General features: G+C 43.5%; 1 protein-coding gene across 1 annotated transcript; it reads right to left on the bottom strand.

Moving 5' to 3' along the window:
• Positions 1-343: 343 nt before the first annotated feature.
• On the bottom strand, positions 344-22,681 carry LOC147002357 (uncharacterized). Its single transcript, XM_085844252.1, has 8 exons — positions 22,618-22,681; positions 22,396-22,551; positions 21,137-21,689; positions 16,200-16,267; positions 11,851-11,970; positions 10,366-10,465; positions 5,552-5,706; positions 344-2,325 (listed from the first exon to the last, which is right to left on the bottom strand). Exons 1-4 carry the CDS (start codon positions 22,679-22,681, stop codon positions 16,237-16,239), a joined length of 804 nt encoding a protein of 267 aa, XP_085700378.1. The 3' UTR covers positions 344-2,325; positions 5,552-5,706; positions 10,366-10,465; positions 11,851-11,970; positions 16,200-16,236.
• Positions 22,682-22,842: the final 161 nt, after the last annotated feature.

Here is a 22,842-nt window from a genome sequence, read left to right as displayed (position 1 = left end):
ATCACACTCATATATACATACACATGCATGTCCCTATGTACATGCAACAAACAAACAGCCAAAAAACAAAACAAACAAAACAAAGCAAAAAAAAAAAAAAACCCAACCAAACAAAACAGGCTGCTGTCAGAGGAGACCACCAGCTAGGGAAGCAGGATTGTCGTCTAAGGAAGACTTTATCAAATAAAATATTTTTTACTTTTAAAAGTAAACATGTATTGTTTTGAAAAATGCTTAAACATTGATATAAAATCATGATCACTTAGAATAGTAAAAAGCAGACACAAGAATTGGAAGGGAAGTTGTGACATTATTTCCCGTGACTTTTCTTTTCCCAGAACTGATAAAGGCAAAGGAGCCATCCCTCCCAGTGTCGGATCACGTGTGGGCTCTCAAGTTCTCTGAAATGTGGCCCAGGAATGTCAAAACCAGACATCTCTCTATGTCTGACATCCTGCAATAAGTGTCTCAATTCCTTGTTTCCACTGGAGATCATATTTTGGAAGTTCTGACTCCCCGGGAAGGTAATGTTTGCAAATTTAAAACATGGCCCTTCAATATTACTTAGCTGACATAAACAAATTAAAATAAGGCCAGCCTAAGCCAGTTGTGTTTATCAACCTGATCCCCTTGGAAAACGAGAGGTGAAGTCCAATCCCTTTTAATACTATTTATTAGTGGAGTAATATAATACATTTTGACAAGTTGAGCAGCGTTAACAGGCAGCTGTTAAAGTCTCTACAGGGCCTGTTTAGAATGAAACAGAGTGCGAGACAGTACTCTAACTGGTTTTACGAACAGCTCAGCCATCAACTATATCCTAACCAAGTACTTTTTATCCAGCTAATTTACGGAGTGAATCCCTCAGGGTCTCCAGTGTCTAGCACTGCAGCTCATTAGAGTCCAATATCCAACTTTTCTCATTGTAGCACTGAAAGCATATGTGCTTAAAATATAATTACAGGAAAAACAAACAAGGCCCTATTCCCTGACAGTCCCAGTATTTTTAAATTGACAAAGGCACGAACTTATATGCGATTATTTAGAAAGGAGGATGCATTTCAGCCATTTGCAGCAAGACATTTGCCCAACCATTCATCCTGCATGCAATTAGGACGCTAAAGACTTGGGCTATGAGTTCCTCGTGGGAATTAAACTTGCAGGTCTCTTACAAACGCGTAATGTGGTGAGACTTGCTGTCCAATGAGGTGTCTTATTGAAATGTCCCAGGCCGTCTCGCTTGTCACAGCTGTCCTTTCAGCAGCTTGCACTCACAGTGTATAGCTTTCATTACGAAAATAGAAATTTGTGTCCTAAGTGCTGTTACATTACTAATGCTAAATATTTAATTCCCTGGGGTTCCAATTACGGTTGAGTGCTGGCAACACTGATTCCACTCTCTAATAACAACTGTAAAGGCAATTGGAGCATTTTTCAATTAATTAAATACATAGTGAACGAGTAACCTCTTGTCATTTTGCCCTCCAGGACCTGAGCTAATTGCTGTAGAATAAAATGTTTTGAAAATTAACTGATATTCTGGGCTGCACACAGTTATACCATTAAATTACAGTTTGCACAGTGAAGTTTGTCTTCTGATAGTTACACTCCACGCTCTGCAGCTGTGAGAAAGTACCTGGTATTATGGGCTTAGCGGGTCCTCCAATTAGGGCCAAGTTGAAAGCCGAGCACGGCCTTTCAGAGCCCATCAGTATCAATGATGGTTGCGCTGCTCACAGATAAGCGGAACGGATTTCCACAAGGAAAGTTCCCCAGACTTCACCATGAACACGAACTCTCGGGCTTCAACATTCTGGAAGTGTGCTCAAAAGAATCCCTATCACTAATTATATTCACACACAGAACTCCAACACTAAAGTTTTACATTTCTTTTCTGTATTTTTTCCCACATGAGCAAGCTGTAAACCGACCGTCTGGGAGAGGCTGCCTTTTGAAGCACGGCCCAGCAGCTTCTTGTTTCACTCTAGAACAGCACCATAAATAAGCCCCAAATTGATGTCTCAGCTGAGAGGGATGAATCATAAAAGCAGACGCCACATTGAAAATAAACCTTTTTTTCTGAAGTACAATGAAATTCGATTAAAGAGCTTGTCTCCTCGTCCGTAGCCAGTGTCGCCGCCGACAGGTGTTCCACAGCCCCAGCTCTTGATTGGCCATAATCTGAAATCCATGCTGGGAAGCCACTGGCCTCTCGCAGCTGTCTGTCTAGCAGGGATGATCCCCTGGACAGGTTTCACTGAATTAGGAGTCTCTACAGAAGCACTCCACTCGGGAAGGAAGGCACTGAAAGTGAAATTAATCACTCTGGGATAGAGAGAAGAAATAATAGAGAAAATTTAATCATTTCCATACCAATCTTTAGGGTTTAAATCTTTAATATTTCTAAGATTATAGTAACATCTTTGAGAAATGAATCTTAATTACAGGATTAGCATGGAAGTACCAGTCAGTTAATATAAATAGATCAGCCTAAACTGCTGATCTCTCTTAGACTAAACTGGATAATGAGGACTCTTACAATTCTGAGGTGGAGTTGACTTCTCAAGAACTAATGTCAAGATCACTTGAAAATACACATGGCCATAGAGAAAAGAAAAAATACAAGTTCTCTGGAGGTTTATTGAAATATTAATCCATACAATATATGACATCTTAAAAGACCACTGGCTTGCTATAGTCTGTCATTAACGATTCTTTATTTGCTGTTGGGTATCATTAACTATTCCTAACATGATAAACCACTGACTCTCTAAACAAGGACCTGCTGAGGTGGTCCAGTGGATAAAGGTTCTTGCTGCCAAGCCGGTGACTTGGGCTCAATTCCTCAGACCCACATGGTGGAAGGAGATCACTGACTCCTGAAAGCTGTTCCACATTCTGCCCATGGCATGCACACACACACATACATGCACTCTAGAACATACACACGTGCACACATGCACACACACACACACAATCAAATCCAAATGTACAAGTAATTACTTGGCAAAGGCACTTCTGTTTTCCAGACTCTCAAAACTATATTTTTTAAACTGAGAAGAGAATTTTCACTTTTACTCTAAGCGGTTCAGCACTGTTTTTGCACTGAGAAGTGTACCAGGAGCTGGGAGTAGCTTAGTGAGTACCTGCCTACACGTATGAAACCCTAGGTTCAATCTCCAGCATCGAAGCAAAGAAAGAAATGGATTGAACTTCATTCCCAAATGCTCATGTCCCTCGTTTTGAAAACCAATAATTTTATTAACTGACTAATAACATGGTAAGGCTGGTGTGGTGGTATACACCTATGGCCCCAGCATTTGGGAAATGGAGGCAGGAGGTTCTCAAAATAAAGGCCAGCCTGGACTACACCGGGAGATACTCTCGAAAAATAACAACAAATAAGCAAATATATGGCCAAAACCAAACCAAACAAATACCCAGTTTTCTAAAAACATTGTAACTACAGTAAGCACTAAAGCCAGCGTGTTTGTTACTAACTTCCCCCAATTACTGTGCCTGAGCAGTCAGCTGGAGTCAGTCACTAGATCCCATGTGAATGTCCTCTCCACTGTCCAGCCACATCCCCCTCGGGATCACATGTCCCTTGGATCACATTCCCTCTCCCTCCTCCCTCAGTGTGACCCCACATACCATGTGCAGAGGGTTTGGCAGCCCTATCTACACAGTCATAACTAGGTCTTCCCTGTTATTCAACCCACACTCTTATTATGGAATAAGAAGCAAACCCTATGGGCCCTGAAAACAGAGGATCTAGGTCTACCCGAAGGTACTAACTGTGGCATGACCTGGAGCCAGACTCTTGAGGCATAGGCTTCGCAGGCCGCTCAGTTCAGAGAATGGAACAGCTTAAATCCTGAATGCTCTGAAGACTTGAGGAGGCAAGTCCCTGAAGACCCAGAGCATGTGAAAAGGAGCTTATGAGTCCTGAGGCTTTGAGCCTAAGGGTCACCTGGTGGCACACCCAACAGTGACGGTGTCAAGGAGGATGGAGTGTCTGATGAACCTTAACAACATGCACAGCAGAGAGAAGACTTAGAGTCATTATGGGTCTTTTCGGAGCTTTTCAAGAATTAAAGCTTTAGCTTTAGTCCCCAAGAGTACAAGACAAAAGGAGGTCTGTTTGGGAGTTGGAAGTGAAGGAAGGATTTGAGGATGCTCTCATGGGTAAGGCGCTTGCCTAGCATGCACAGGGTGCTTTGTCTGTGAGCAGCTCCACAAAGACAGACAGAGAAGAACTGAGAAGACAAACACTATCACCATAAAGGCAGTGCTTAATAAACCGAACTTTAGATATGGCCTGTTCTAAGCTTGACTTTCTTATTCTTGAGTGTGTTTAATTAGCTTAAATCCCAGTGTTCCCCTCCTCAGATTAGAATGGGTCTTAGGGGGAAATATGGGACACCAAAGATGGGAAAGGAGGAGTCAGGGCAAGTCCCCATCCTGTCACTTTAGTGGTAAAAACGAAACAACAGAACTCACAGAACTGCATGCTGGTCCTTAAGGTGGTGCCTGCAAGTGACCATTCCACATTAGAGGCAAGCTCTATGACCTAGTCTCCAAATCTACAAAGCCAAGCTAGGGCATAGGGAATCTACAGCAGGACCAGGAGAAATACTGCTGGCAGCAATGGAGGGCACAGAACCAGTTCAAGGAATGTCAGAAGGAACTAAAACAAACAGGTAGCAAGTCCTCTAAGCAGTCCATCTTGTACTGCAGACCCTGGGTTAGCATCAACATTTTATGAGTCTCTGCTCATAACCCCAAAGGTCCTTTAGCAAGATTTCCAACACCATCAGCCACTGCTAACTCTTAAGACTTGGCTATCCTGAAAACCCCTTTCCCTGAGGGCTGCAGATCATAGTGGTTTGGGCATACTTAGATAGCTTTATGGTTAATATACTATGGTATAAATAAATAAAGCTCAGTGTAAATATCTCCACTGAAAATACATATGCAATAAAATTACAAATCAAACAGGTTAATAACGAAGTCCATAATAAATAACTCAGGCATAACCATGCAGAGCATTAGCAGAGACTCGTATAAACTAGCTCTCTCTGAAAAGGAATAAATGTATTCACAATAGAATTTCCAAATAAAAAGCTAAATGTAAACTTATACATACTATACTTCAGGTGCCCATGCATCTGTGTGTTTACCTAACATTCTGCACTATACTGGTTCAGTGCCATGTCACAGTAGGTGCTTAATAAGCTGTCCTTGAGCAGAGGAGAGGTATCAGGGTATGGTCAGCTTCCTTGGGAGACATTTAGAGATTAAAACATAAAGCCCCTGAAAACAAGGGTCTGAAGTATACTACACACCGACTCTGATGGGTGTGGGGTCAAGGCTACTGGGTAGTAGTGTGTTGTTTTGGTTGGGTTTAATGGGACAAGGGAGTGGCTGGCCTGAGGATCCTTGCATAGGTGACAGGAATATAGGGTACCTGTGCTCTCAACACCAGGCCATTCTGAAGATCCTAACTCTCCTTCCCTGGGTGCCCAGAGAGCTACGCTTCCCCTTGTACCTTTAAGGCAACTGTAAGGACGAGTTGTCTGACCTCCAATCTTCATCCACTTGTCTTTCTCCCTGCTGGTGCCATGTTCCTGTCTTCAGAATAGAAACACTGCTAGAGTCCACTGCTTTGTTTTGAAGTCTGAACATGCTGTTAAGACTCTGTCACTGTAACAAGATCCCAGAGAAAGAAGCTTACAGGAGGAAATACTTATTTGCGCTCATACTTTTTAAGGTTAAGTCCCCATCATCTGACTCACTGCCTTGGGTCTATAACGAGGCCACATGTTCACAGCAGCATATTCACAATGGAGACACTTCTTACACTGCAAGCCAGGAAGAAGTGATGATAATCCCACAGTATCCTTTGAGGTCACACCACTGATGACCTACAAGCCTTCTCAAGGCCCCAATCCTCACAGGTTCTTTGATCTCTCAATAGTACCATCTTGAGGGCCAAGCTTTTATCAGAGGCCTTTGGGAAACATTTCAAATCCAAACTTCAGAAACTGCAGAGAGATTTTCACACCTCATAGAATCATAAACTGGGGTAGGGAGTAATGTCCAATTATGTGTCTCTAAATGTATTATTCCTGCTCTTTTTCTTTTGTGACAAATTCATATATATTTTAAGTAGCTTTGTAGTTTTGAGCTTGGCCTATAAAGAACTTGGAGACCCTCCTGAGAAGTGAACAGTGACCAGTCTGAAAAATCAATGACTTCTCTTGAGTCTGAGGTCCCAGAGAAAGATGCTACCTCCAAAGGTGGAGAAAGCCAGATAGATACAGAGAATGACTATTCACATGAGAGTCCTCTGGGAAACAGGCTGGGAGGAGACAAGCCCAGACTAGGATTTGCCAGCTGCTGGAAGCTTGCACTCAAATGTAGCTGGGAAGAACTGTGAGTACACAGCAGCTAGAGCCTCACACTTTTGAGGTGTCTCTTCAGGGCCAATACTGCAGACAGATCTTCCTTGGGTTTCTGGCAGAGGGAGAGAAAGTAAGCACTGTGAGATAAGCCAGAATATTCTATTCCATTCTGTTCCTACTAACAAGATCTACCAGCAGAAGAATGCCTTAACCCAGTCTAACCTGCAAGGCTCCACCTGTCAGGATCAAGCTGAGCCATTGTCAGGCTCCGCTGGGCTCCTCCAACATGCAGCTCTGGCCACTCTGGCCCACGGAGCTGAGCAGAAGCAGAGCTGAACTAAGGCTCACTGAAAGGTGTGGCATGCTTCCCCCTCTTCTCCATAGCACATCCCTGAAGACTACAGGTCCTCTCACCCGATCCCCACCCCGTCACCAGAAGGAAATTACAAGGTGCGGTAAGGAGCAAACACACACTTTTGAGTAGCTAGAGCTGGGACCAAATCAGATAATAAGGCAGACCTTTAAAGCAAGGGGAATGGCGATGGCTTGAGTGATCCTGTCACCTCCAGGGCCCTTGTGTTGGAAACTCAGTCCTCAACATAACAGCATTTGGAGGTGGATCTGAATGGGAAGATGTCATGAGTGGATTAATGGTGCTATAAAAAGAGCTTGAAGGAGTGGGTTCCTCTTCTCGCTCTCTGCCATGTGAGGACACGCAGAAAGGCCTTCACCAGCCTTCAGAACTATGGAAATAAATCCCCTTACTTCTAATTACTCATCCTGTCACCCTGTTATAGCAACACAGGTCAACTAAGACACTGGGCAGCAGGCAAACAACTCTGGTGGATAAAGAAGAGGGTGTATGAGGACAGATGGGAAATGTAAGCAGAGAGAAAATGTCAAAAAGAATAAACTACAGATTCTAGAGAGCCAACAGAAACACGTTTTCATTGGACATATCAGACCAAGGAAGGCTCCTAAAGAAAGGAGATACAAACTGCCAAAACTGAGTTGAGTAGAAAAATGACTGATAAAAACAGAAACCATAACAGCTTGGGCAGAATCACAACACTCAGGAGACAGAGGTAGATGGGTCTCTGTGAGTTCCAGGACAGCCAGCATAACACACTGAGATCATGCCTACAAAACAAACAAACTTTAAATAAAATTATAGAGACTAAAAAGGCCATGGAGGCTTGCTTAGGTTAAACAAGCAACAACAGAATAACAAACAACAACAAAGACAACTCGGATCTATGGATTTTACAGAAGTAAGAGCTCCAGAGAAGGGGGAGTAAGGATGGATGACCCACCTGGTCTAAGATGACAGATAACACTGTCAGAACAGTGATGTCATGCGTGGGAAACTGGGGCAGGAGAGATGATGTGAGTCACACTGAGGACTGAGGGAGAGGTAGATCAGAGAGGAGGAGACCGAGGAGGGCAGTCAAAGTCAGAGACTTTGCCCAGGCAATGGCAAGTACCAAGGTGCCGGGCAGTGTGCCAGGGGCTATTATCTTTGAAGAGAGGTGACCAGCAGATGACAGACCAGGACCAAGATGGAGCCCAGCAGCCATAGCCGGGGGGTGGGGGGGGGCACTGTGTCAGGAGCACTGAGGTGAAGTGGGTGAGAGCTGTAGGCTAGTAGCTGTCAAAAGCCTCGTAGACTGCTAATAATCAGATGGCAGAACAGGGGATCAGCATTCTCTGTGCTACAGCTGGGGACATGGTGCTGGAGAAGCTAAGTTAGACTGGGAGGACTTTAGAAGATGCAATATTTTTAAATGTAGAAGAAAGTAAGAACAGAAGATAAAATGGTGATTGGCTGGCCAGAAGGGAAGCCCATTCCTATGAAAATATGCTACAACTAGGACTATGGGATCAATACCACTACTAAATATAAAATCATAGGTATCTTAATTTCATTGCATTTCATAGCCACTTTGAGTAAATCTGTGCTTCCTTTAAGTTTAAAAACAGTTCAGCCATTCTGAAGACACAGACTTGTAATAGCAGATAATCAAAGTTCCAGGCCCCCTGAGAACTCTGTGTCAGACTTAAACACTAAAGAGGTATAACCTAGCAGCCAAGTGCTTGCCGACCTCAGACTAGGGAGGCCCTTCTTAAAGGGACCTGGATCAAAGCTCCAAAAACCGACAGATGGTTAGCAAAGGCTCATAACACTCTCCTCTGACCTTGTACTTAAAAAATCATAACGTATGCAATTTTTCCTCTTTTTTTTTTCCTTTGATTTTAGAGACAGTGTCTCACCATTTAGCTCTGGCTATCCTGGAACTCACTCTGTAGACTAGGCTGGCCTCAAACTCAGAAATCCACCTGCTACCACCTCCCAAGTGCTGGGATTAAAGATGTGGGCCACCATGCCCAGCCCAAAGCAATTTCTTAATAATGATACTGGCTCTATACAGTTTTACCAAGTAGTTACTCTCTAACTTCTACGGGTGATTTTGGTTTTAATTTTGAAGCTCTTCCCAAAGAGCTTTAAATGTCTACAATAAACTACAATTTGAAATGTACTATAGGTTTACAGATAAGGTATTTAAGATACCAAATAAATACAAGTCCTTAACAAATACAAAGGGGAAAAATGGATTGAGCCTTCTAATCTGAAAGAATCTTGCAAGCCCCACTATTATGGGAAAAGTAGCTATCTGATTTGCACTCAGCCCCACAGCTCTTCTTACTCACTGTGGTTTGCAGAGGGAGCCCAGGGCCTCACACAGTCTGGGAATGCCTACTGCATTGCTCTACCTCACTAGCACAAACCCAAACTTATGAATCCTTTCAAAGAAGGATGGCTCAGAAAAGCACAAGGCTAAGCCAACTGCTAGCCAGGCAGACACGCATGAATGCTTCAAGAAATCCTGGCTAGACCAGATCTCACCCTGGTAACCTGCAGCCTTGCTTCAGTTTGTGCCCCTCTTTGTGGCTGCTTCTCCAGGTCACATGAGTCTACTTGAGAAGACAAGCTTGGCGGCCCCTTAGTCTCCTTATCCAGTTCTCCTCCATCACATCCCTCAGCAGTGTCTTTGCTCCTGAATTCTGAGTTTCTAATAAAGCATCACTGTGTGGATTCCTTGTTTCTTCTCACTTAATCTTTACTTGCCAGTCTAGAAGTGTCACTTGGGGGTGGGGCACTGTAATGTTAGGGACCCAGTACCTCAAAGTCCAACACTGGATAAACCCTCCAATACATTTTTCAGAAATCAATGACTGCACTGGCTTTAAAAGGTTTATGTGTGCACCTTAGAGCAAGGGGCATTTAGATATCGTATGCCTTTTACATGATGATGACCAGGACCACAGTGAACTACAGATAAAGCCACTGAAAGATAGGGATGGACTAAGTCTGGTTCCTCATTCTAAAAGTTAACCGATTTTAATCTGGGCGATGAGAGGGATCATTCCATCCAGATAACTACACTCAATGTTTCTTAGAAAGAGAAAGCTTGAGCAGGGCAGTGGGGCACACATGTTTAATCCCAGCACTCAGGAGGCAGAGGTAAGGGGACCTCTGAGTTTGAGGTCAGCCTGGTCTTTAGAGAGAGTTACAGGACAGCCAGGACTACACAAAGAAACCCTGTCTCACAAAACAAAACAAAACTGAACAGTCTTGTCACATCATGAAGCATTTTGTAAAGAATTATATCTTATGTAAAGAAAACAGACTAACAATAGCTCCTTAAAATTCCTTTCCATGAGTCTTCCCAAAACATCACCCATGGCTTTGCACGGCATTATCATGTCTCAGTAAGAAAACTATAACTCAGGATAATTCCCAGAAGGGCTGGGTGGGAACTGGAGCATTGCCTTCCATTAAAGTAGCTGCAGTTCCCGGGGACTGTGCGCCTAAAAAGGACTGCACTCACTCGTCTAGTTCCCACTTTCTCTTAGTGTAGAGTTGAATTAAAAGAGCAGGTCCTGCCGCCCCACTCACCTGACACTAGTGAGTAATTCTGAGCTGAGGTGGAATGGCCAAAGTGGATCAAGGGGTCCACATGTCCCAGTGCAGCTTTGATGTCCAGTCTCTCTTGAACCTAGAAAACAGCCCCAAATTTTCCTGAGTAACTGTGGCCTTTGCAGCACCTTCTCTACAGTGCACAGCTGAGAAGAGACAGGTGATCTAAAACGCATTAAGAAGAATGAGCACCACCGAGGTTCTGAAACAGTGTGTTCTTCTATTTAACTACAAATAATTCACAATAGCCTCTATGCTTTCAAATCATTAACCAATGCAGTTGATATAAAAACTCCACAAAAATTTACATAATCCCCTTGAGAATTATAGCACAGTCCACAATTTCACTAGTGGCCATTTTATCCCAGGAAATAAACATATTCACACAAAAACTGCAACATAACTATGTACAGCTGCTTTATCTGTAACAGTCAAAGCCCAGAAACAACTATGAAGTCTCACAATCATAAGGGGTTAAATTGTGAAGGTGGTTAAAACACACACACACACACACACACACACACGTTACCTGCCATGCTTAGGCAACATTCATAGGTTTTGGGGGGCAGACTAAAGGTTGCTGCAGCTGTGGGGAGGGGGAGAAGGAGGCAGAGGCATGGACTCAAAGGGCGAAATGAGGTCTTCGTAGTGATGGAAATGTTCCTATCTTGATTTTTCAACATCAATATCTAGGCTGTGACATTAAATATATTGTAAAATAAATATTACTTCTGGGAAAAACTGTGGAAAGGGTTCAAGGACATTTCTATTATTCTGTACAACTTCCTTTGAATCTATAATTATTTTAAAATGTAAAGTTTAATTAAAGATAAAATTAAGAAGGGGGCCCAGGTGTGGTGGCACAGACTTTAATTCTAGCACTTAAGAGGCAAAGGCAGGCAGATGTCTGGGTTTGAGGCCAGACTACTCTACATAGAAAGTTCCAGAACAGCCAGGACTATACAGAAAAGCAAAAGAAAACAAAAACAACTAGAACAACACACACATACACAGATAGAGTAGGGGGAGGGGGGAGGGGGGGAGGGGAGAGGGGAGATGGAAGAAGAGAGAGAAGGAGAGAGAGAGAGAGAGAGAGAGAGAGAGAGAGAGAGAGAGAGAGAGAGAGAGAGAGACCCAAAAGGGGAAACATTCTAGTTACTGGTTTTGCTTTGCTATACTAAGATCTAAGCTTCAGCAATCACCCCAGGGTGTGGAGTCTGTGTAACAACTATGGAGGTGGATGAAGTACAGACAAAACCCATAGCAATGTCTGCCTCTGTGAGCATCTCTGACTATCCCAGCTCCTTGCCTAGGAGTATATCCAGATAGACACACCTTCCAGGTCCCTGCCACTATTGGAGGCACCCTCTGTAGACCAATCCTTCCCTTTTCTACTAACGCTACAGAGGCTCCCACCCGGCAAGGAAGCAGGTCACAGCTCCCCAAGGGAGAAGGGTTACCAACCTTCTTTACACAAATCTGATGTTCCCCATACAGTGCAGGCTCTGCCAAGAGAGGTCATTTGCTTCCAGAGTCTGAGCTGCACTGATAGATTGGCGCAGGAAGAAATGTTCTATTGGGAGGCTGTAATAGAGAGAATCGAACAGTATATGTGGATGCTTGTCATCTTTTTTCTCCTATAAGTATAATAGAGGCAGGTTAGAAAGTGATTTTAGGACTGATATCTGATTGCTACAAGAATCATGAAAGCAAAAGAATTTTTAGAGCTCTTTTTAATAATCAATGTTCATTCAATCCAATAAAGACATTTTATTTTAGAAAAATGAGTTAACACATAAAATTTATTTCACTGTTTCTAATCTTTGATTAAAGCAGCAAATACTCAAGAATGCCTTGCAATATTAAGCATTTTCAACAAAGCTAGTGACACAAGAGCACCTCGCCGTGCAGTGTCTGCAGACTGGCACTGGGAAATACTGTAGTCCATAGACAGCTTCCTACAAACATGACACCAGCACTGCTGGAGCACCTGTGAGCTCTGTGTCCTTTGCATCTCAATGGAAACAGACCTCAGGAAACCAGGGAACAGTAGCTGAGTCTAAAAATAGCAATTATTTGGCACCATCATTGTCAATACCTGATACCTTACACTTTACTGGTTGCAGCTTCACTTGGCCATGTTGCTTCATGCGTGGGAGAAGACAGCCATGCAGTGTAAAGTGAGGGGATGGAAGGCACTACCGATGCTTTGCTTTGCCCCCAGATCAACTAAACAACAACACAGATGGTTTTGCTTAACACAGATTGCTCTGATGAAAGATACTTTATTTACAAATCTATGGAAGGAAGACTATTTTGTTTTCCCTTAAAATATATAATTCTATGGTTATTAGACTTACAAAACTACCAATGCAAAATAACTGGCTTAAGATTCTAGGCTACTGGTTTCGGTGGTACTTCCCTCCTATGTTTTTATTTTAAATTCCCTGTGGTGGGGAGGTGGCAGTGTGGAGATGAATCCTGAGGGGCAGGACATCTTAGCTACAACCTTTCACAACACAGCCACTTCACTGCAGAACACAACAAAGATAAGTGACAGAGGCCACCCATGCCACACCTTAGGCGACTCTTAGGAAACCATGACACAATAGTTCTCTGCTCTCAAGCTCTTCTTTTTCTTCATTTAGATATTAGCTGCATTTTCAATTCTTTTCTCCACATTTCCAGGGTCGTGTCATCAGGGGCGAGCACAGTCGGCGGACTTCCCTTAAATCAACTTGTTTTTCATTTCTAAAAGGATTTTACATATTGATTTTATGACTTAGCATAAATCGAGTTAGGTTCCCATGAAATATCATTGTGTTATCATTTTTGAATATGTCTTTTCCTGGTAAACATCACAAGCCTGATTCACCACATTTTCTCCTTACCAGAGAGACATGGGGCTATGAGTGGGACCAAAATCTTTATACACTTGGATGTATAAACACACAAGTATCTATTTCTTGTTCAAAAGATTTTATGCATTGAGATCTTAGTCCATAAAAAGTCGAGGATTACATGAAAGGATGGAACAAAATCCGATGAAAATCTGCAGTGATGTCTAAAACCCAGCACTCTGGATTAATCTTCACTTGCAGAGAAAGGGATCTGGTGTCAAGCAGAGGTGGCCTGCAGTAAAACACTGCGCAGTAACTACTACAACAACCATGTGAAGTGTCTTAGTCTTAGAACCCAGTGTCATCTATAGATGGCTGCGCATATGCCTTCATTTTAATGTGGAAACTGTAAAAGTATTAGGCCAGTTCAAGATAACATCAAACAAACCCAGTAAGTCTATGACTAAAAAGAACACTCAAAATAAGACTTGAAGAGATCCTTAAAACCAAGGGCCCAGCATTGAAACTCCAGGCCTCATAGGCAACACCATCATTCCTGGTGGGGTGCTTATAAAAACTGTATTTCCCTAGCTAGCTGCGAGGAATAAAAAGCTTCTTACAAGAAGCTAAAAAGAAAGTCTTTACCATGCCCCTTGAAAAAGCTCATTTTCACATTACTCAAGCTTCATTATGCTAAATCAATATTCGTTTAGTCACTGGGGTTATTGACATATTTTAAAATAAAAGTATACCCTTCAGCTACTGCACTCATTACAGGTAATTTGTCTTGTCAGAGAGCAGGGAATATTATCTTAGTCTTTCAGGGGCTGACAGCCCATGGAAATACCTCCCTATGGTTACAACTGTAAATAATTTTAAGGTAAAATATTGAAAAATCAATGACTGTTTCCTGCAATCTGTCACAAACAAATCAATCATAATCTGCACTGCCATCAAGTATGATTTGAAGGAGATGGGAGCAGATGTAATTCTTGGCTGGAGTCTCTCATTTCAAAATCACTTCACATAATGGTCTCATCATTTAAAGACTTAACAGTCAGTGCAACTGCCACTGTAACATCCAGTTGGACAGAACCACAGGAGGAGGAGGAGAAAATGCCCTCAGTATTATGTTAACAAACATTTCATTTAAATGGTTGGTGCATTAGTAAACTTCGGCTGTGAACAGTTCTACCTGCCCCTTTCACAGCTTGAAATTAATCAAAGCTGCTTTTCCGTGTCCTGATGGGTAGGGAGTGAGCCTATGATTCCAAGTGTACTCTAAAACCCTTGTGCCCTTAAGTTTAAAAAAAATATAGAGAATAAAATCTGGAATTAACAAGACACATGGGTTCCAGAATATTCTAAAATTCTATCCCTATAACAATGACAAAAAAATAGTGTCATGCAAGTCAAGTTCATAATGTTATGATCTGAAAAAAAACAAAAACAAAACCAAGCAGGAAGGTCTCAGATGTCCAAATGTTGAATTATACATTTTCCTACTATTAATAAACACAGTTCAACTTTGTAATGTTGTAATGTTCTAAATGACCAGTAAGACCTCTTCAGCTGGAAAACACCCTGTATCTAGATACAAGCTGCACCGTCAAATGCTGTATTAAAAGCAGGAGTAATAACCCGGCCATGCCAGGTATGAGGTTGGTCATGGTCACAATACTGATTCCTTGTGCCAATGTAAACTGCCTTCCAGATAAGAGCTCTGCTATGGGCATTTTCTGAGTACGCTGTAATGGCTCCCCAGCTGCCGACACCCTGTGAATAGATGTGGAGAAAAGAATTTAAAACTGATATTCCTCCCTCTGTTCCAGGACTCCCTCAAACATCACTGGACTTACAGACGACCCACAGTCTTCTGAAGGTCTGTGATTATAAATGTGCTCTTGTACCTCTAACGGAAGAAATCAATTTGAGCTACCACATTCTTACCATTTTCCTAATTATATAATTAGACACCATGAAGCCCTTTTCTGTTTTATTAATGTCCCTTACTAGATATAGGTCAGGGGGTAAAAATTTGTAATGACAGGGAAAATGTTGCCTTTCTTAAAAAGAAAAACAAACAGATATAAATACTATTAAACGATTGAGGTCTATGTCAACATTCCCAGACAAAGTAATTGATCTTATAAATGGACTGATTTATAACTGAACCTTCTTGGTCAACACGGTAACACACAACCAGAAGACGGGGCCTCTCTTGAAGATGCAGTTGGAGCCCAATGTTGTTTTTCAGGAATCTTAGATTTCAATGCCAGCAGTAGGTTTCAAGACAAAAATGCACATGGGTAAATTATCAGAGATGCCATCCAGAATGTAGCAGAGCCTTTTATTCTGTGTGAGCCCCAGCAACAGCTGCAGAGAACGAACGTAGTGGCTAACCTAGTATGTGGGAAGGGGAAGGATGGGCCTGGCCGGGGCCCACAGAGAGCCAAGAGAGCGAGCTCAGGCTGAAACCAGGACAAGAAACCATGGCCAGCTTGCCCAGCCAGGCTGTTGCTGGGGTCTCTGTATCCCATGGCCTACCCTGTGCTGGGCTGGGCTGGGCTGCCCGGTGGTCAGCCACCCTGGGGAGCCCATCCCTAGGTTGATGCAACAAAGGAAGAGGAGGTAAATGAGGACAGGTGGACAACAGGCTGGATGCATGTCAGGCCCAAACAGAAATGTCATCTGCTAGAGCTGTGTAGGATGCCATTGCACATCTAATACGCAGAAAGAAGCTATTTTAAGGGCGCTGAGTAGGCCGAAATGCTATTTCTCAGCTCTCTAAACACAGCCTGTGGCCCTGGGAGAAGTAGGCTCAGAAAGTTAGCAGAAAAACAAAAACAAAAAACACCCAGGATGGTTCCCATAGCTCAAAATTAAAGAAACTCGGTCTACTAGACAGAGTTCTCATGTATCCTAAGGTTCAGGATTACAGAGAAAAGTGCTCTTGACAAGAGATAATATTACCTCACTGTCTTCTAAACCACCTCCTTCCACCGGGCAGTCAGGGGCTCCCTCCGGTAAGAACTGCGATTCTTAAAGAGAAAACGGCCACAATTAGCTTCATCTCTCTCCCCACTCCCTTCCTTCATGGAATTACAACTTAATTACTGATACCTCAATTGATTTTATTCCTGGATGATGCATTTCTTAAAAAGCATACTCCTTAGCTATTTCAACTAGAGAACATTTAGTACAACCTTCTCAATTCATCAACCATAACCCATTACTACAGAAAGGATAGTTCTTGATATGTTCAGCAGTGTTCTCCCTCCCCACGCCCCACACCTATTTCATATGAGAGCAAGAGTCAGAAGCATTTGAATACCTTTAATAAAACCTGAATCTTAACTGTAAACCCAGCTCACAACAGAGGTGAAACCTGATAAACCTGAATGTTTAGATATTTCATATTTACAATATTTATAATATATGTGTATATATATATACATGCACATATATATCTATATTTATGTATATCCCAATAATTATCCTTAGGCGAAAAAAAGAAATCCAAACCTCAATCCTCGTATGTTTAAATTCAACAACTCTATTTAAAAGCAAAGCAGAACCCTGAGTGTAAGGTAAACAAAGAGGAGTCCGATTTCTGCCTGCCCAACATTTTCTTAACATTCGTGCTATGCTCCTAGCTTGCTGTGATGCTTCAGCCCAGAGTTCTGTAGGTTCCAATCAGCACCAGGAACGCAAGTCTATTATTTACAAACAACTAAATAGCATTTCATACTACTGCCAAGACCACACTGATGCCTGTAACAACAACTTGCAGCCAAGACCACACTAACGCCTGTAACAACAACTTACAGAAAAGCATTTATTCTAGCAAAGGCTAGATTAACTGCTCTGCCTTCAGTAAAATTAGCTTCAAAAAAATTAGTTTTTTGGGGGGAGGGAAATCAGCTACCAACTTTATTGCTAATAAATGTTGCAGTTCACTAGGTCCAGTTCTTTGCTTTCACCCTTAAGAGAAAGCACAAATATTTTGCAAAGTAATTCTTACTCAGCTACCTGTACTTAAAAGTCTTAATTTGAATGACAATGACGAGCTTTGCATACCTGTACACGTTCTATCATTAAGAGCTCGGTACTTATGGCTGGTGCTAAAGTTATTCTTAAAAGAGTCAGGTCATAAAAATAATTTCAAAATGTGATTTGTTTTAACTCTTATTATTTCCTTTAAACAGTAATTTGCTTTCTATTAAATATCACAACCTTGGTCTTGATTTTAATTGTAAAAATCTTGTTTATAAATCTCAATATCCAATGATATCATTCAAATAAATTATTCAATGCAATCCCAAGACAAATGATAAATCATTCAGTCATTCCACAAATTGACAACTTTTAAATTTACTGAATTCCTATTAGTACACTAATAGAATTTAATAATCAAAGCCCTCTGGTAGCATTTCCCTACCACCCATGCCTCACGCCCCTTACTGATGTGCATACTTTGGTGAAGCCGCCTTGGTGCTATCTGGAAACTTCACACACACACACACACACACACACACACACACACACACGTTCGCCCAGAACATTCAGATAAGCCTTGGGAAGTGCAAGAACAAATCTCAATCCACATGGGAAACAACCCCAGAGTTTGGAAGTAAACTTAGCTGAAATACCCAAATATATTACAGAAACATTGCAGTTATCATCTGTACAGGAAACAGAAATGGTTCTGTATATGAGAACCTAGGACACTAGCAATACTTTGGGGATATTAGGTATGAATGTCTAATGCAATTTTCTCCAAGGTATCACTCCATATTATGGGAAATAAACAAATAAGAGCTGTATCAAACCGTGGAATATCATTAGCCTGAGAAGAGGCTAGAAAAATGGATTACACAAATGACAGCTGCAGGAGAGCATTATATTCTCCTTTCCTGAACAAATGTTAAGTGCATCCTCACTAATAAAGACTTACATTTAAACTATATTACAATATACTGGTTTTCAATTTGGAATCATCTAAGTTGATTTGCAAGCTAAACTGTTGTGGAGATATACTAGAGCTATGAAACACAGCCAATTTATCCAGAAATAAGTCATCAGTACTGTACTTCAGAGGAGAGCTGAGGAAGCAAGCTACTCATTATTGAACAAGGAAAAAAAAATCACCAGTAGCTTTTACATGTTCATAGAGATGTGTCAGCTGCTGTTCTGTTCAGAAAAACTATCCTCTACCAAAGCGATGCTAGAAACAGAAGCCAATGCAGTGTAGAAACTGACGAGAAATAGATGAAGAGAGCCATACTACCTCTCAAAGCTGGTGAAGCTATTTCAGAATGAAAACATTGTTCCAGTTTTGACACTATGCTCATAATCTATTTTAAACAACACAGTCAACTCACAAAGGATTACAGCATTTCATTCATTCCCAACTCATCAGCTTAAAGGACACTGTCTGTCATTCTTCGTAACATTTACAAAACACACAAACATTCATAGTTGTGTTATTAATTAAATTGGAGAATTCATTTGTATTAATATTCTAACTCTTTTAACACAATATATCTACTTTTAAAATAGCATATGCATAATAGCATACAAGATGAGGACTATAGCTGCCAGAGAAAACATTTTGATGGGGGGAGGTCTGGGGGGGGGAATAAATAAAGCAATTATCTCAAAATGAACGCTCTTGTTTCAGTTTCAGCAAGCAAGTCTAAGTAGGTCTTCCTTTGATTTTAGCTCCCCGTGTAATTCTAACCAGCTAATTATCCTTGAAGTCAAGATTCAGCCGTGACTCTCCACCTGGCCTCTCCCATCAGATGCCCAGGGACCCTCCACTTTCATTTCCTCTCTCTACCCTGAGGTTTATAGTAAAGGAGAGCATGGACACATCTTACACAAATGCTGATTGACAGCCAGCTTCCAGGAAATGTCGAGCTACAAAGAGGAGGGAAGATTTTAATGTAGCACTTATGTTAACCGGCCTGAGGTGCACAGCAAGCCGAGGGTGATCCACCAGCATCCCCCCTTTGTTGTTCTCACCCCCATTCCTAGTGGAAGATGGTGATATTATTTTAGTGAGTACCCAGGTTATAGTCTGGGTACTAACCTAGTACCGTACCATCACTTGCTCACCAGATAAAATATAGCACAGTATTCTGGGAGGAGTGAAAGTTTCCCTCATTTCTACAAACGAAAAGGAGGCATTCCATAAACACTGCAGCTATGCACTTGATAACATGAAAAGAGAATGATTTTACATCACCAAGGCTCTTGGGAAGGCTGTTTCCTTCCTCAGACCTTAAAAGGGATACATTTCTCATCTGTTTACCTTTTCAGTATTTCCCTGTTTCATGCACACTAAACTCGTCTTCCTCAACAGATTGATTCCAACCATTAATGACTGTCTGCCTAACAATACAGCCCTCTATTTTACGCTTTGCTTTAGAAATTGAGAGCCATAATTCCACAAAGACAGAGCACAAAGAAAGCCAACACAAAGTATTTCCAAAAAGCCACAAGTAGTATCAGAACATGCCAGAACACTTAACATTAAACTATCAGTCCTCTCTAAAACTTCTGTTGCCAAACTGCTCACAAAACCTGGAAGCTCAAAGACAGGTTTCAAGAGCAATTAACGTCCCCAAAAGCAAAACTGTACAAAATTATGTCCTCTCCTTGTGTCTCCATTTATAGACAACATTTTCTCTGGATCTTAATGAAGATAACGATGCACACCTGTGTCAACATTCGCCAGCAAGACAGCCTTATCAATCATAATCCTTTAAGTACACTCGAAAACAGCAAAGCGATAGGACAGAAGCAATCTGTTGCCTTTCCTGATGCTGGTGCTGTGTCTCTGCCACAGAAATGACAAGATCTTTAAAATCCTGCAGGTCTACTTTTGTAAGTCTTTAAAGTTTTCACTGTAAACAGCTATTACACTAAGCAAACAGGCGTCACCTCCTTTGCACTTGATAGAAACAATGACAGCCCTACTTGTCCAGAACTTGAAGAGCAAGCGCCATGCCAGATCTTGGCAGCACAATCGTGGGTCTTATTTTAAAGCTCGATGTTTTAAGAGCTAGGCATAACTAGATCCGTGCAGACACGACAAACCAATAAACCCTTGGCAAGTTTTTAAATGAAGCTTAACAAGTCAACATTAAAAACAATCAGAGTAACCTAGCCCTAGTACAACATGTTTAGAAATATACAAATGCAGCAGTAAGGGGGAATAAAAAAGTCTTGGTGATCTGGCATGAGGGTCCCACCTCTTGCTGGCGTATAAAAAGCTTCAGCGACAAGAGACCCGGAACTACAGCTAACAAGTGAACAGTTTCCCAAATGGAAAAGCTGACAGAACAAAAAGAAAAAAAAAAAAGTGAATGTGTTTCTGTGGGGAGGGGTGTTGATTCTCCCCTAGTATCAAGATAAAAAGTTAAAACCTTGTGTTTGTCAGCAAGAATGTGTTTACCACGCGAGAATATAAAAGCTTTCTTGTAAACAGGGAGAAACGGACGCCAGATGTTATCCGAGTTCCGTCTGCCTGCTAATGATCAGCTTTCGCCTTCCCTCTCTTATTAACGCGGTTCTGTATCAGACGCAGGCGGCCGAGGCCAGCAGAGCAGCAGAGCCATCAGTGTGCAAATAAAGCAGAAAATAGAGACATCCTTAAGAAATGAGCCTTAAATTTGATGTAGAGCGGAGGTGACAACCACGGAAACAAAATCGCAAATTCTAAATGTTTCAATATCTTGCAGGATTCTTTCTAGTCCTTCACACCAAAAAGAAGAGAGCAGAAAAAAATATAGAGTGGGGAGCAAGATGGGGAGGGGGAGACAGAAACAGTCAAGCCGCCAAAGTGGCAGGATTATGTAATGAGGATGTCTGCGTGACAGACTTGGGCTCTCGGTGGCACAAACCTCCTTGGCTTGCTTTCAGAAGTCTTCGTCCTGGACCAGAGCCGAGACACTGATGCCGGGGACACGCGTGGGCCAGGGAGACACGCCCACGAGCGCCTGCCCGCACGCAGACCGCGGGGCCCTGCTGCGTCCACGGCCATCGACTTGGTGCGCGGCTCTGCGCGGGCCGCGGACGCTCCCTCGTGGCAGGCCGCGCCGACCGTTAGCCGGGCTGAGCGGGCGGAGCCGGGGGGCGGTGCGGCCGCGGGAGGCGGGGACCCGCGCGTCGGGGCGGGGATGCTCCCTGAAGAACTCCGGCCTACCCCGAACCCGGAATGGTCAGCCCGAGAGGCAGCCTCAGGCCGCCGCACGCTCTCCAGGGCTCCGGTTCCGCGTGCCGACCAGTCTAGCTCGCAGTCGCCCGCTTCAGCAGCCGACCGCTTCTGGTCTCCATGACAATACGCAGCCAAAGACCCTCCCAGCCACGCCCCCTCGGCGCTGGAACGCCGAGGGAAGCGAACTACGTCATCCAGAGGTGGGACTAATGGAGGCCAACGCCCAATCAGAGGCGAAGCTGTGTAGGGGAAGGGCGGGGTGGGCCTAGAGGTTCTTGGAGAATGTAGTCCGCGGGGTCCAACCTCTCGGGGGCGGAACCTGTATCCTGAGTGCTAAGTGAGGGGGCAGTCTGCGCGCGTGCGTGAATGCGCGCCGCGGTGCGGGTCCCTGTGCGATCCGCGTGGGGTTAGTGTTTGCCATGGCCCCATCCGAGCAAACTGCTTGCTGGCTAGTGAGAATCATTACAGGAAACTTTGTGTATAGTTATGCTCTGGCCTGCGCGTGGCTGGGTTGTGAAAGGCCACAAAATGCTTGATGTGTGGTGTGTGCACTCTGCCGCCGGCGGTCCTGGTTCACCAGCGCCCCTGTCTGTCCCATAGCTTCAGTGCGTTTGTAATTTGCGGCGGCGGGAGGTGGAGACCGGGGACTAGGGTCTGTTTTGCCTTCTCACTGTGTGGCCGTGGGGGGTTTAGGGAGGGGGTGTTCCGAGAACTCTGCCTGGGACTCTGTGGTGTGTGTTTGCCGGGCCAGCGCCTCGCTGAACAAACAGCGGTTGGGTTGGACACTGTTCACTGCCCAGTGTTTGCAGTGGAACTGGGGCGGGGGCGAGCGAGGGTGGAAGGCGACTTAGTGGAACAAAAGGGAAGAGACCCCACACCCTCCGGCCCCACAGACCTGACGGGACGAGCTTCCGGTGGCTAGACATGAGAAGCAGGCATCGCTACTTGGGATGGCAATGGGGCCGGGGCGTCTGGGGGACCGACTCGGGTAGAACAGCTTCTCCGTCGTGCACTTCTTGCCCACTGCCTTCCTCGTTCCAGAGAAAAGCCACACCCCCAGCCAGAGACCCCAGAGTCTCCTGTCTCGCCTCTTCTCGTCGTCTGCCAGGGATGGGTGGAAGGAAGGCCTAGCGGGGCCCCTTCTACTTAGGCCTGGCTCTTGCCCACCTGCTGCAGCGGCTGGCGCAGAAAGGCGGTCATCTCGGCCTCGCTGTGCCTTGAGCGCTGGCATCCATCGACTCTCCCTAGGATCTGAATTCCAGGTTTCCAGCTCAACCTAGAGACCTCTGCAGGAGGGAGAAGCCACTGTGGAGCGTGGAGGGAGAAGAACCACCTCCCAGCCCAGCTTTCGGGAGAACAAGACGTCCGCCAACTTCGCTATTCGCACTGGCG

The sequence above is a fragment of the Mus caroli genome, unplaced genomic scaffold, assembly GCF_978045245.1.
Source record: "Mus caroli unplaced genomic scaffold, Mus_caroli_1 scaffold_10, whole genome shotgun sequence".
Lineage (NCBI taxonomy): Eukaryota > Metazoa > Chordata > Mammalia > Rodentia > Muridae > Mus > Mus caroli.
The sequence above is the reverse complement of the archived record's forward strand: the minus strand, read 5'-3'. Positions and strand labels throughout refer to the sequence as shown.

What these genes read in the sequence shown, in the direction of transcription:
- LOC147002357 (XM_085844252.1), bottom strand. Translation starts at nt 22,681, where the DNA reads ATGCCAGCGCTCAAGGCACAGCGAGGCCGAGATGACCGCCTTTCTGCG. An exon ending in CGGCCCCATTGCCATCCCAA is followed by an intron (nt 21,690 to 22,395) that starts GTAGCGATGCCT and finishes TCCCCTACACAG; the next exon opens with CTTCGCCTCTGATTGGGCGT. An exon ending in TCTGAAAGCAAGCCAAGGAG is followed by an intron (nt 16,268 to 21,136) that starts GTTTGTGCCACC and finishes TTTCTCTTTAAG; the next exon opens with AATCGCAGTTCTTACCGGAG.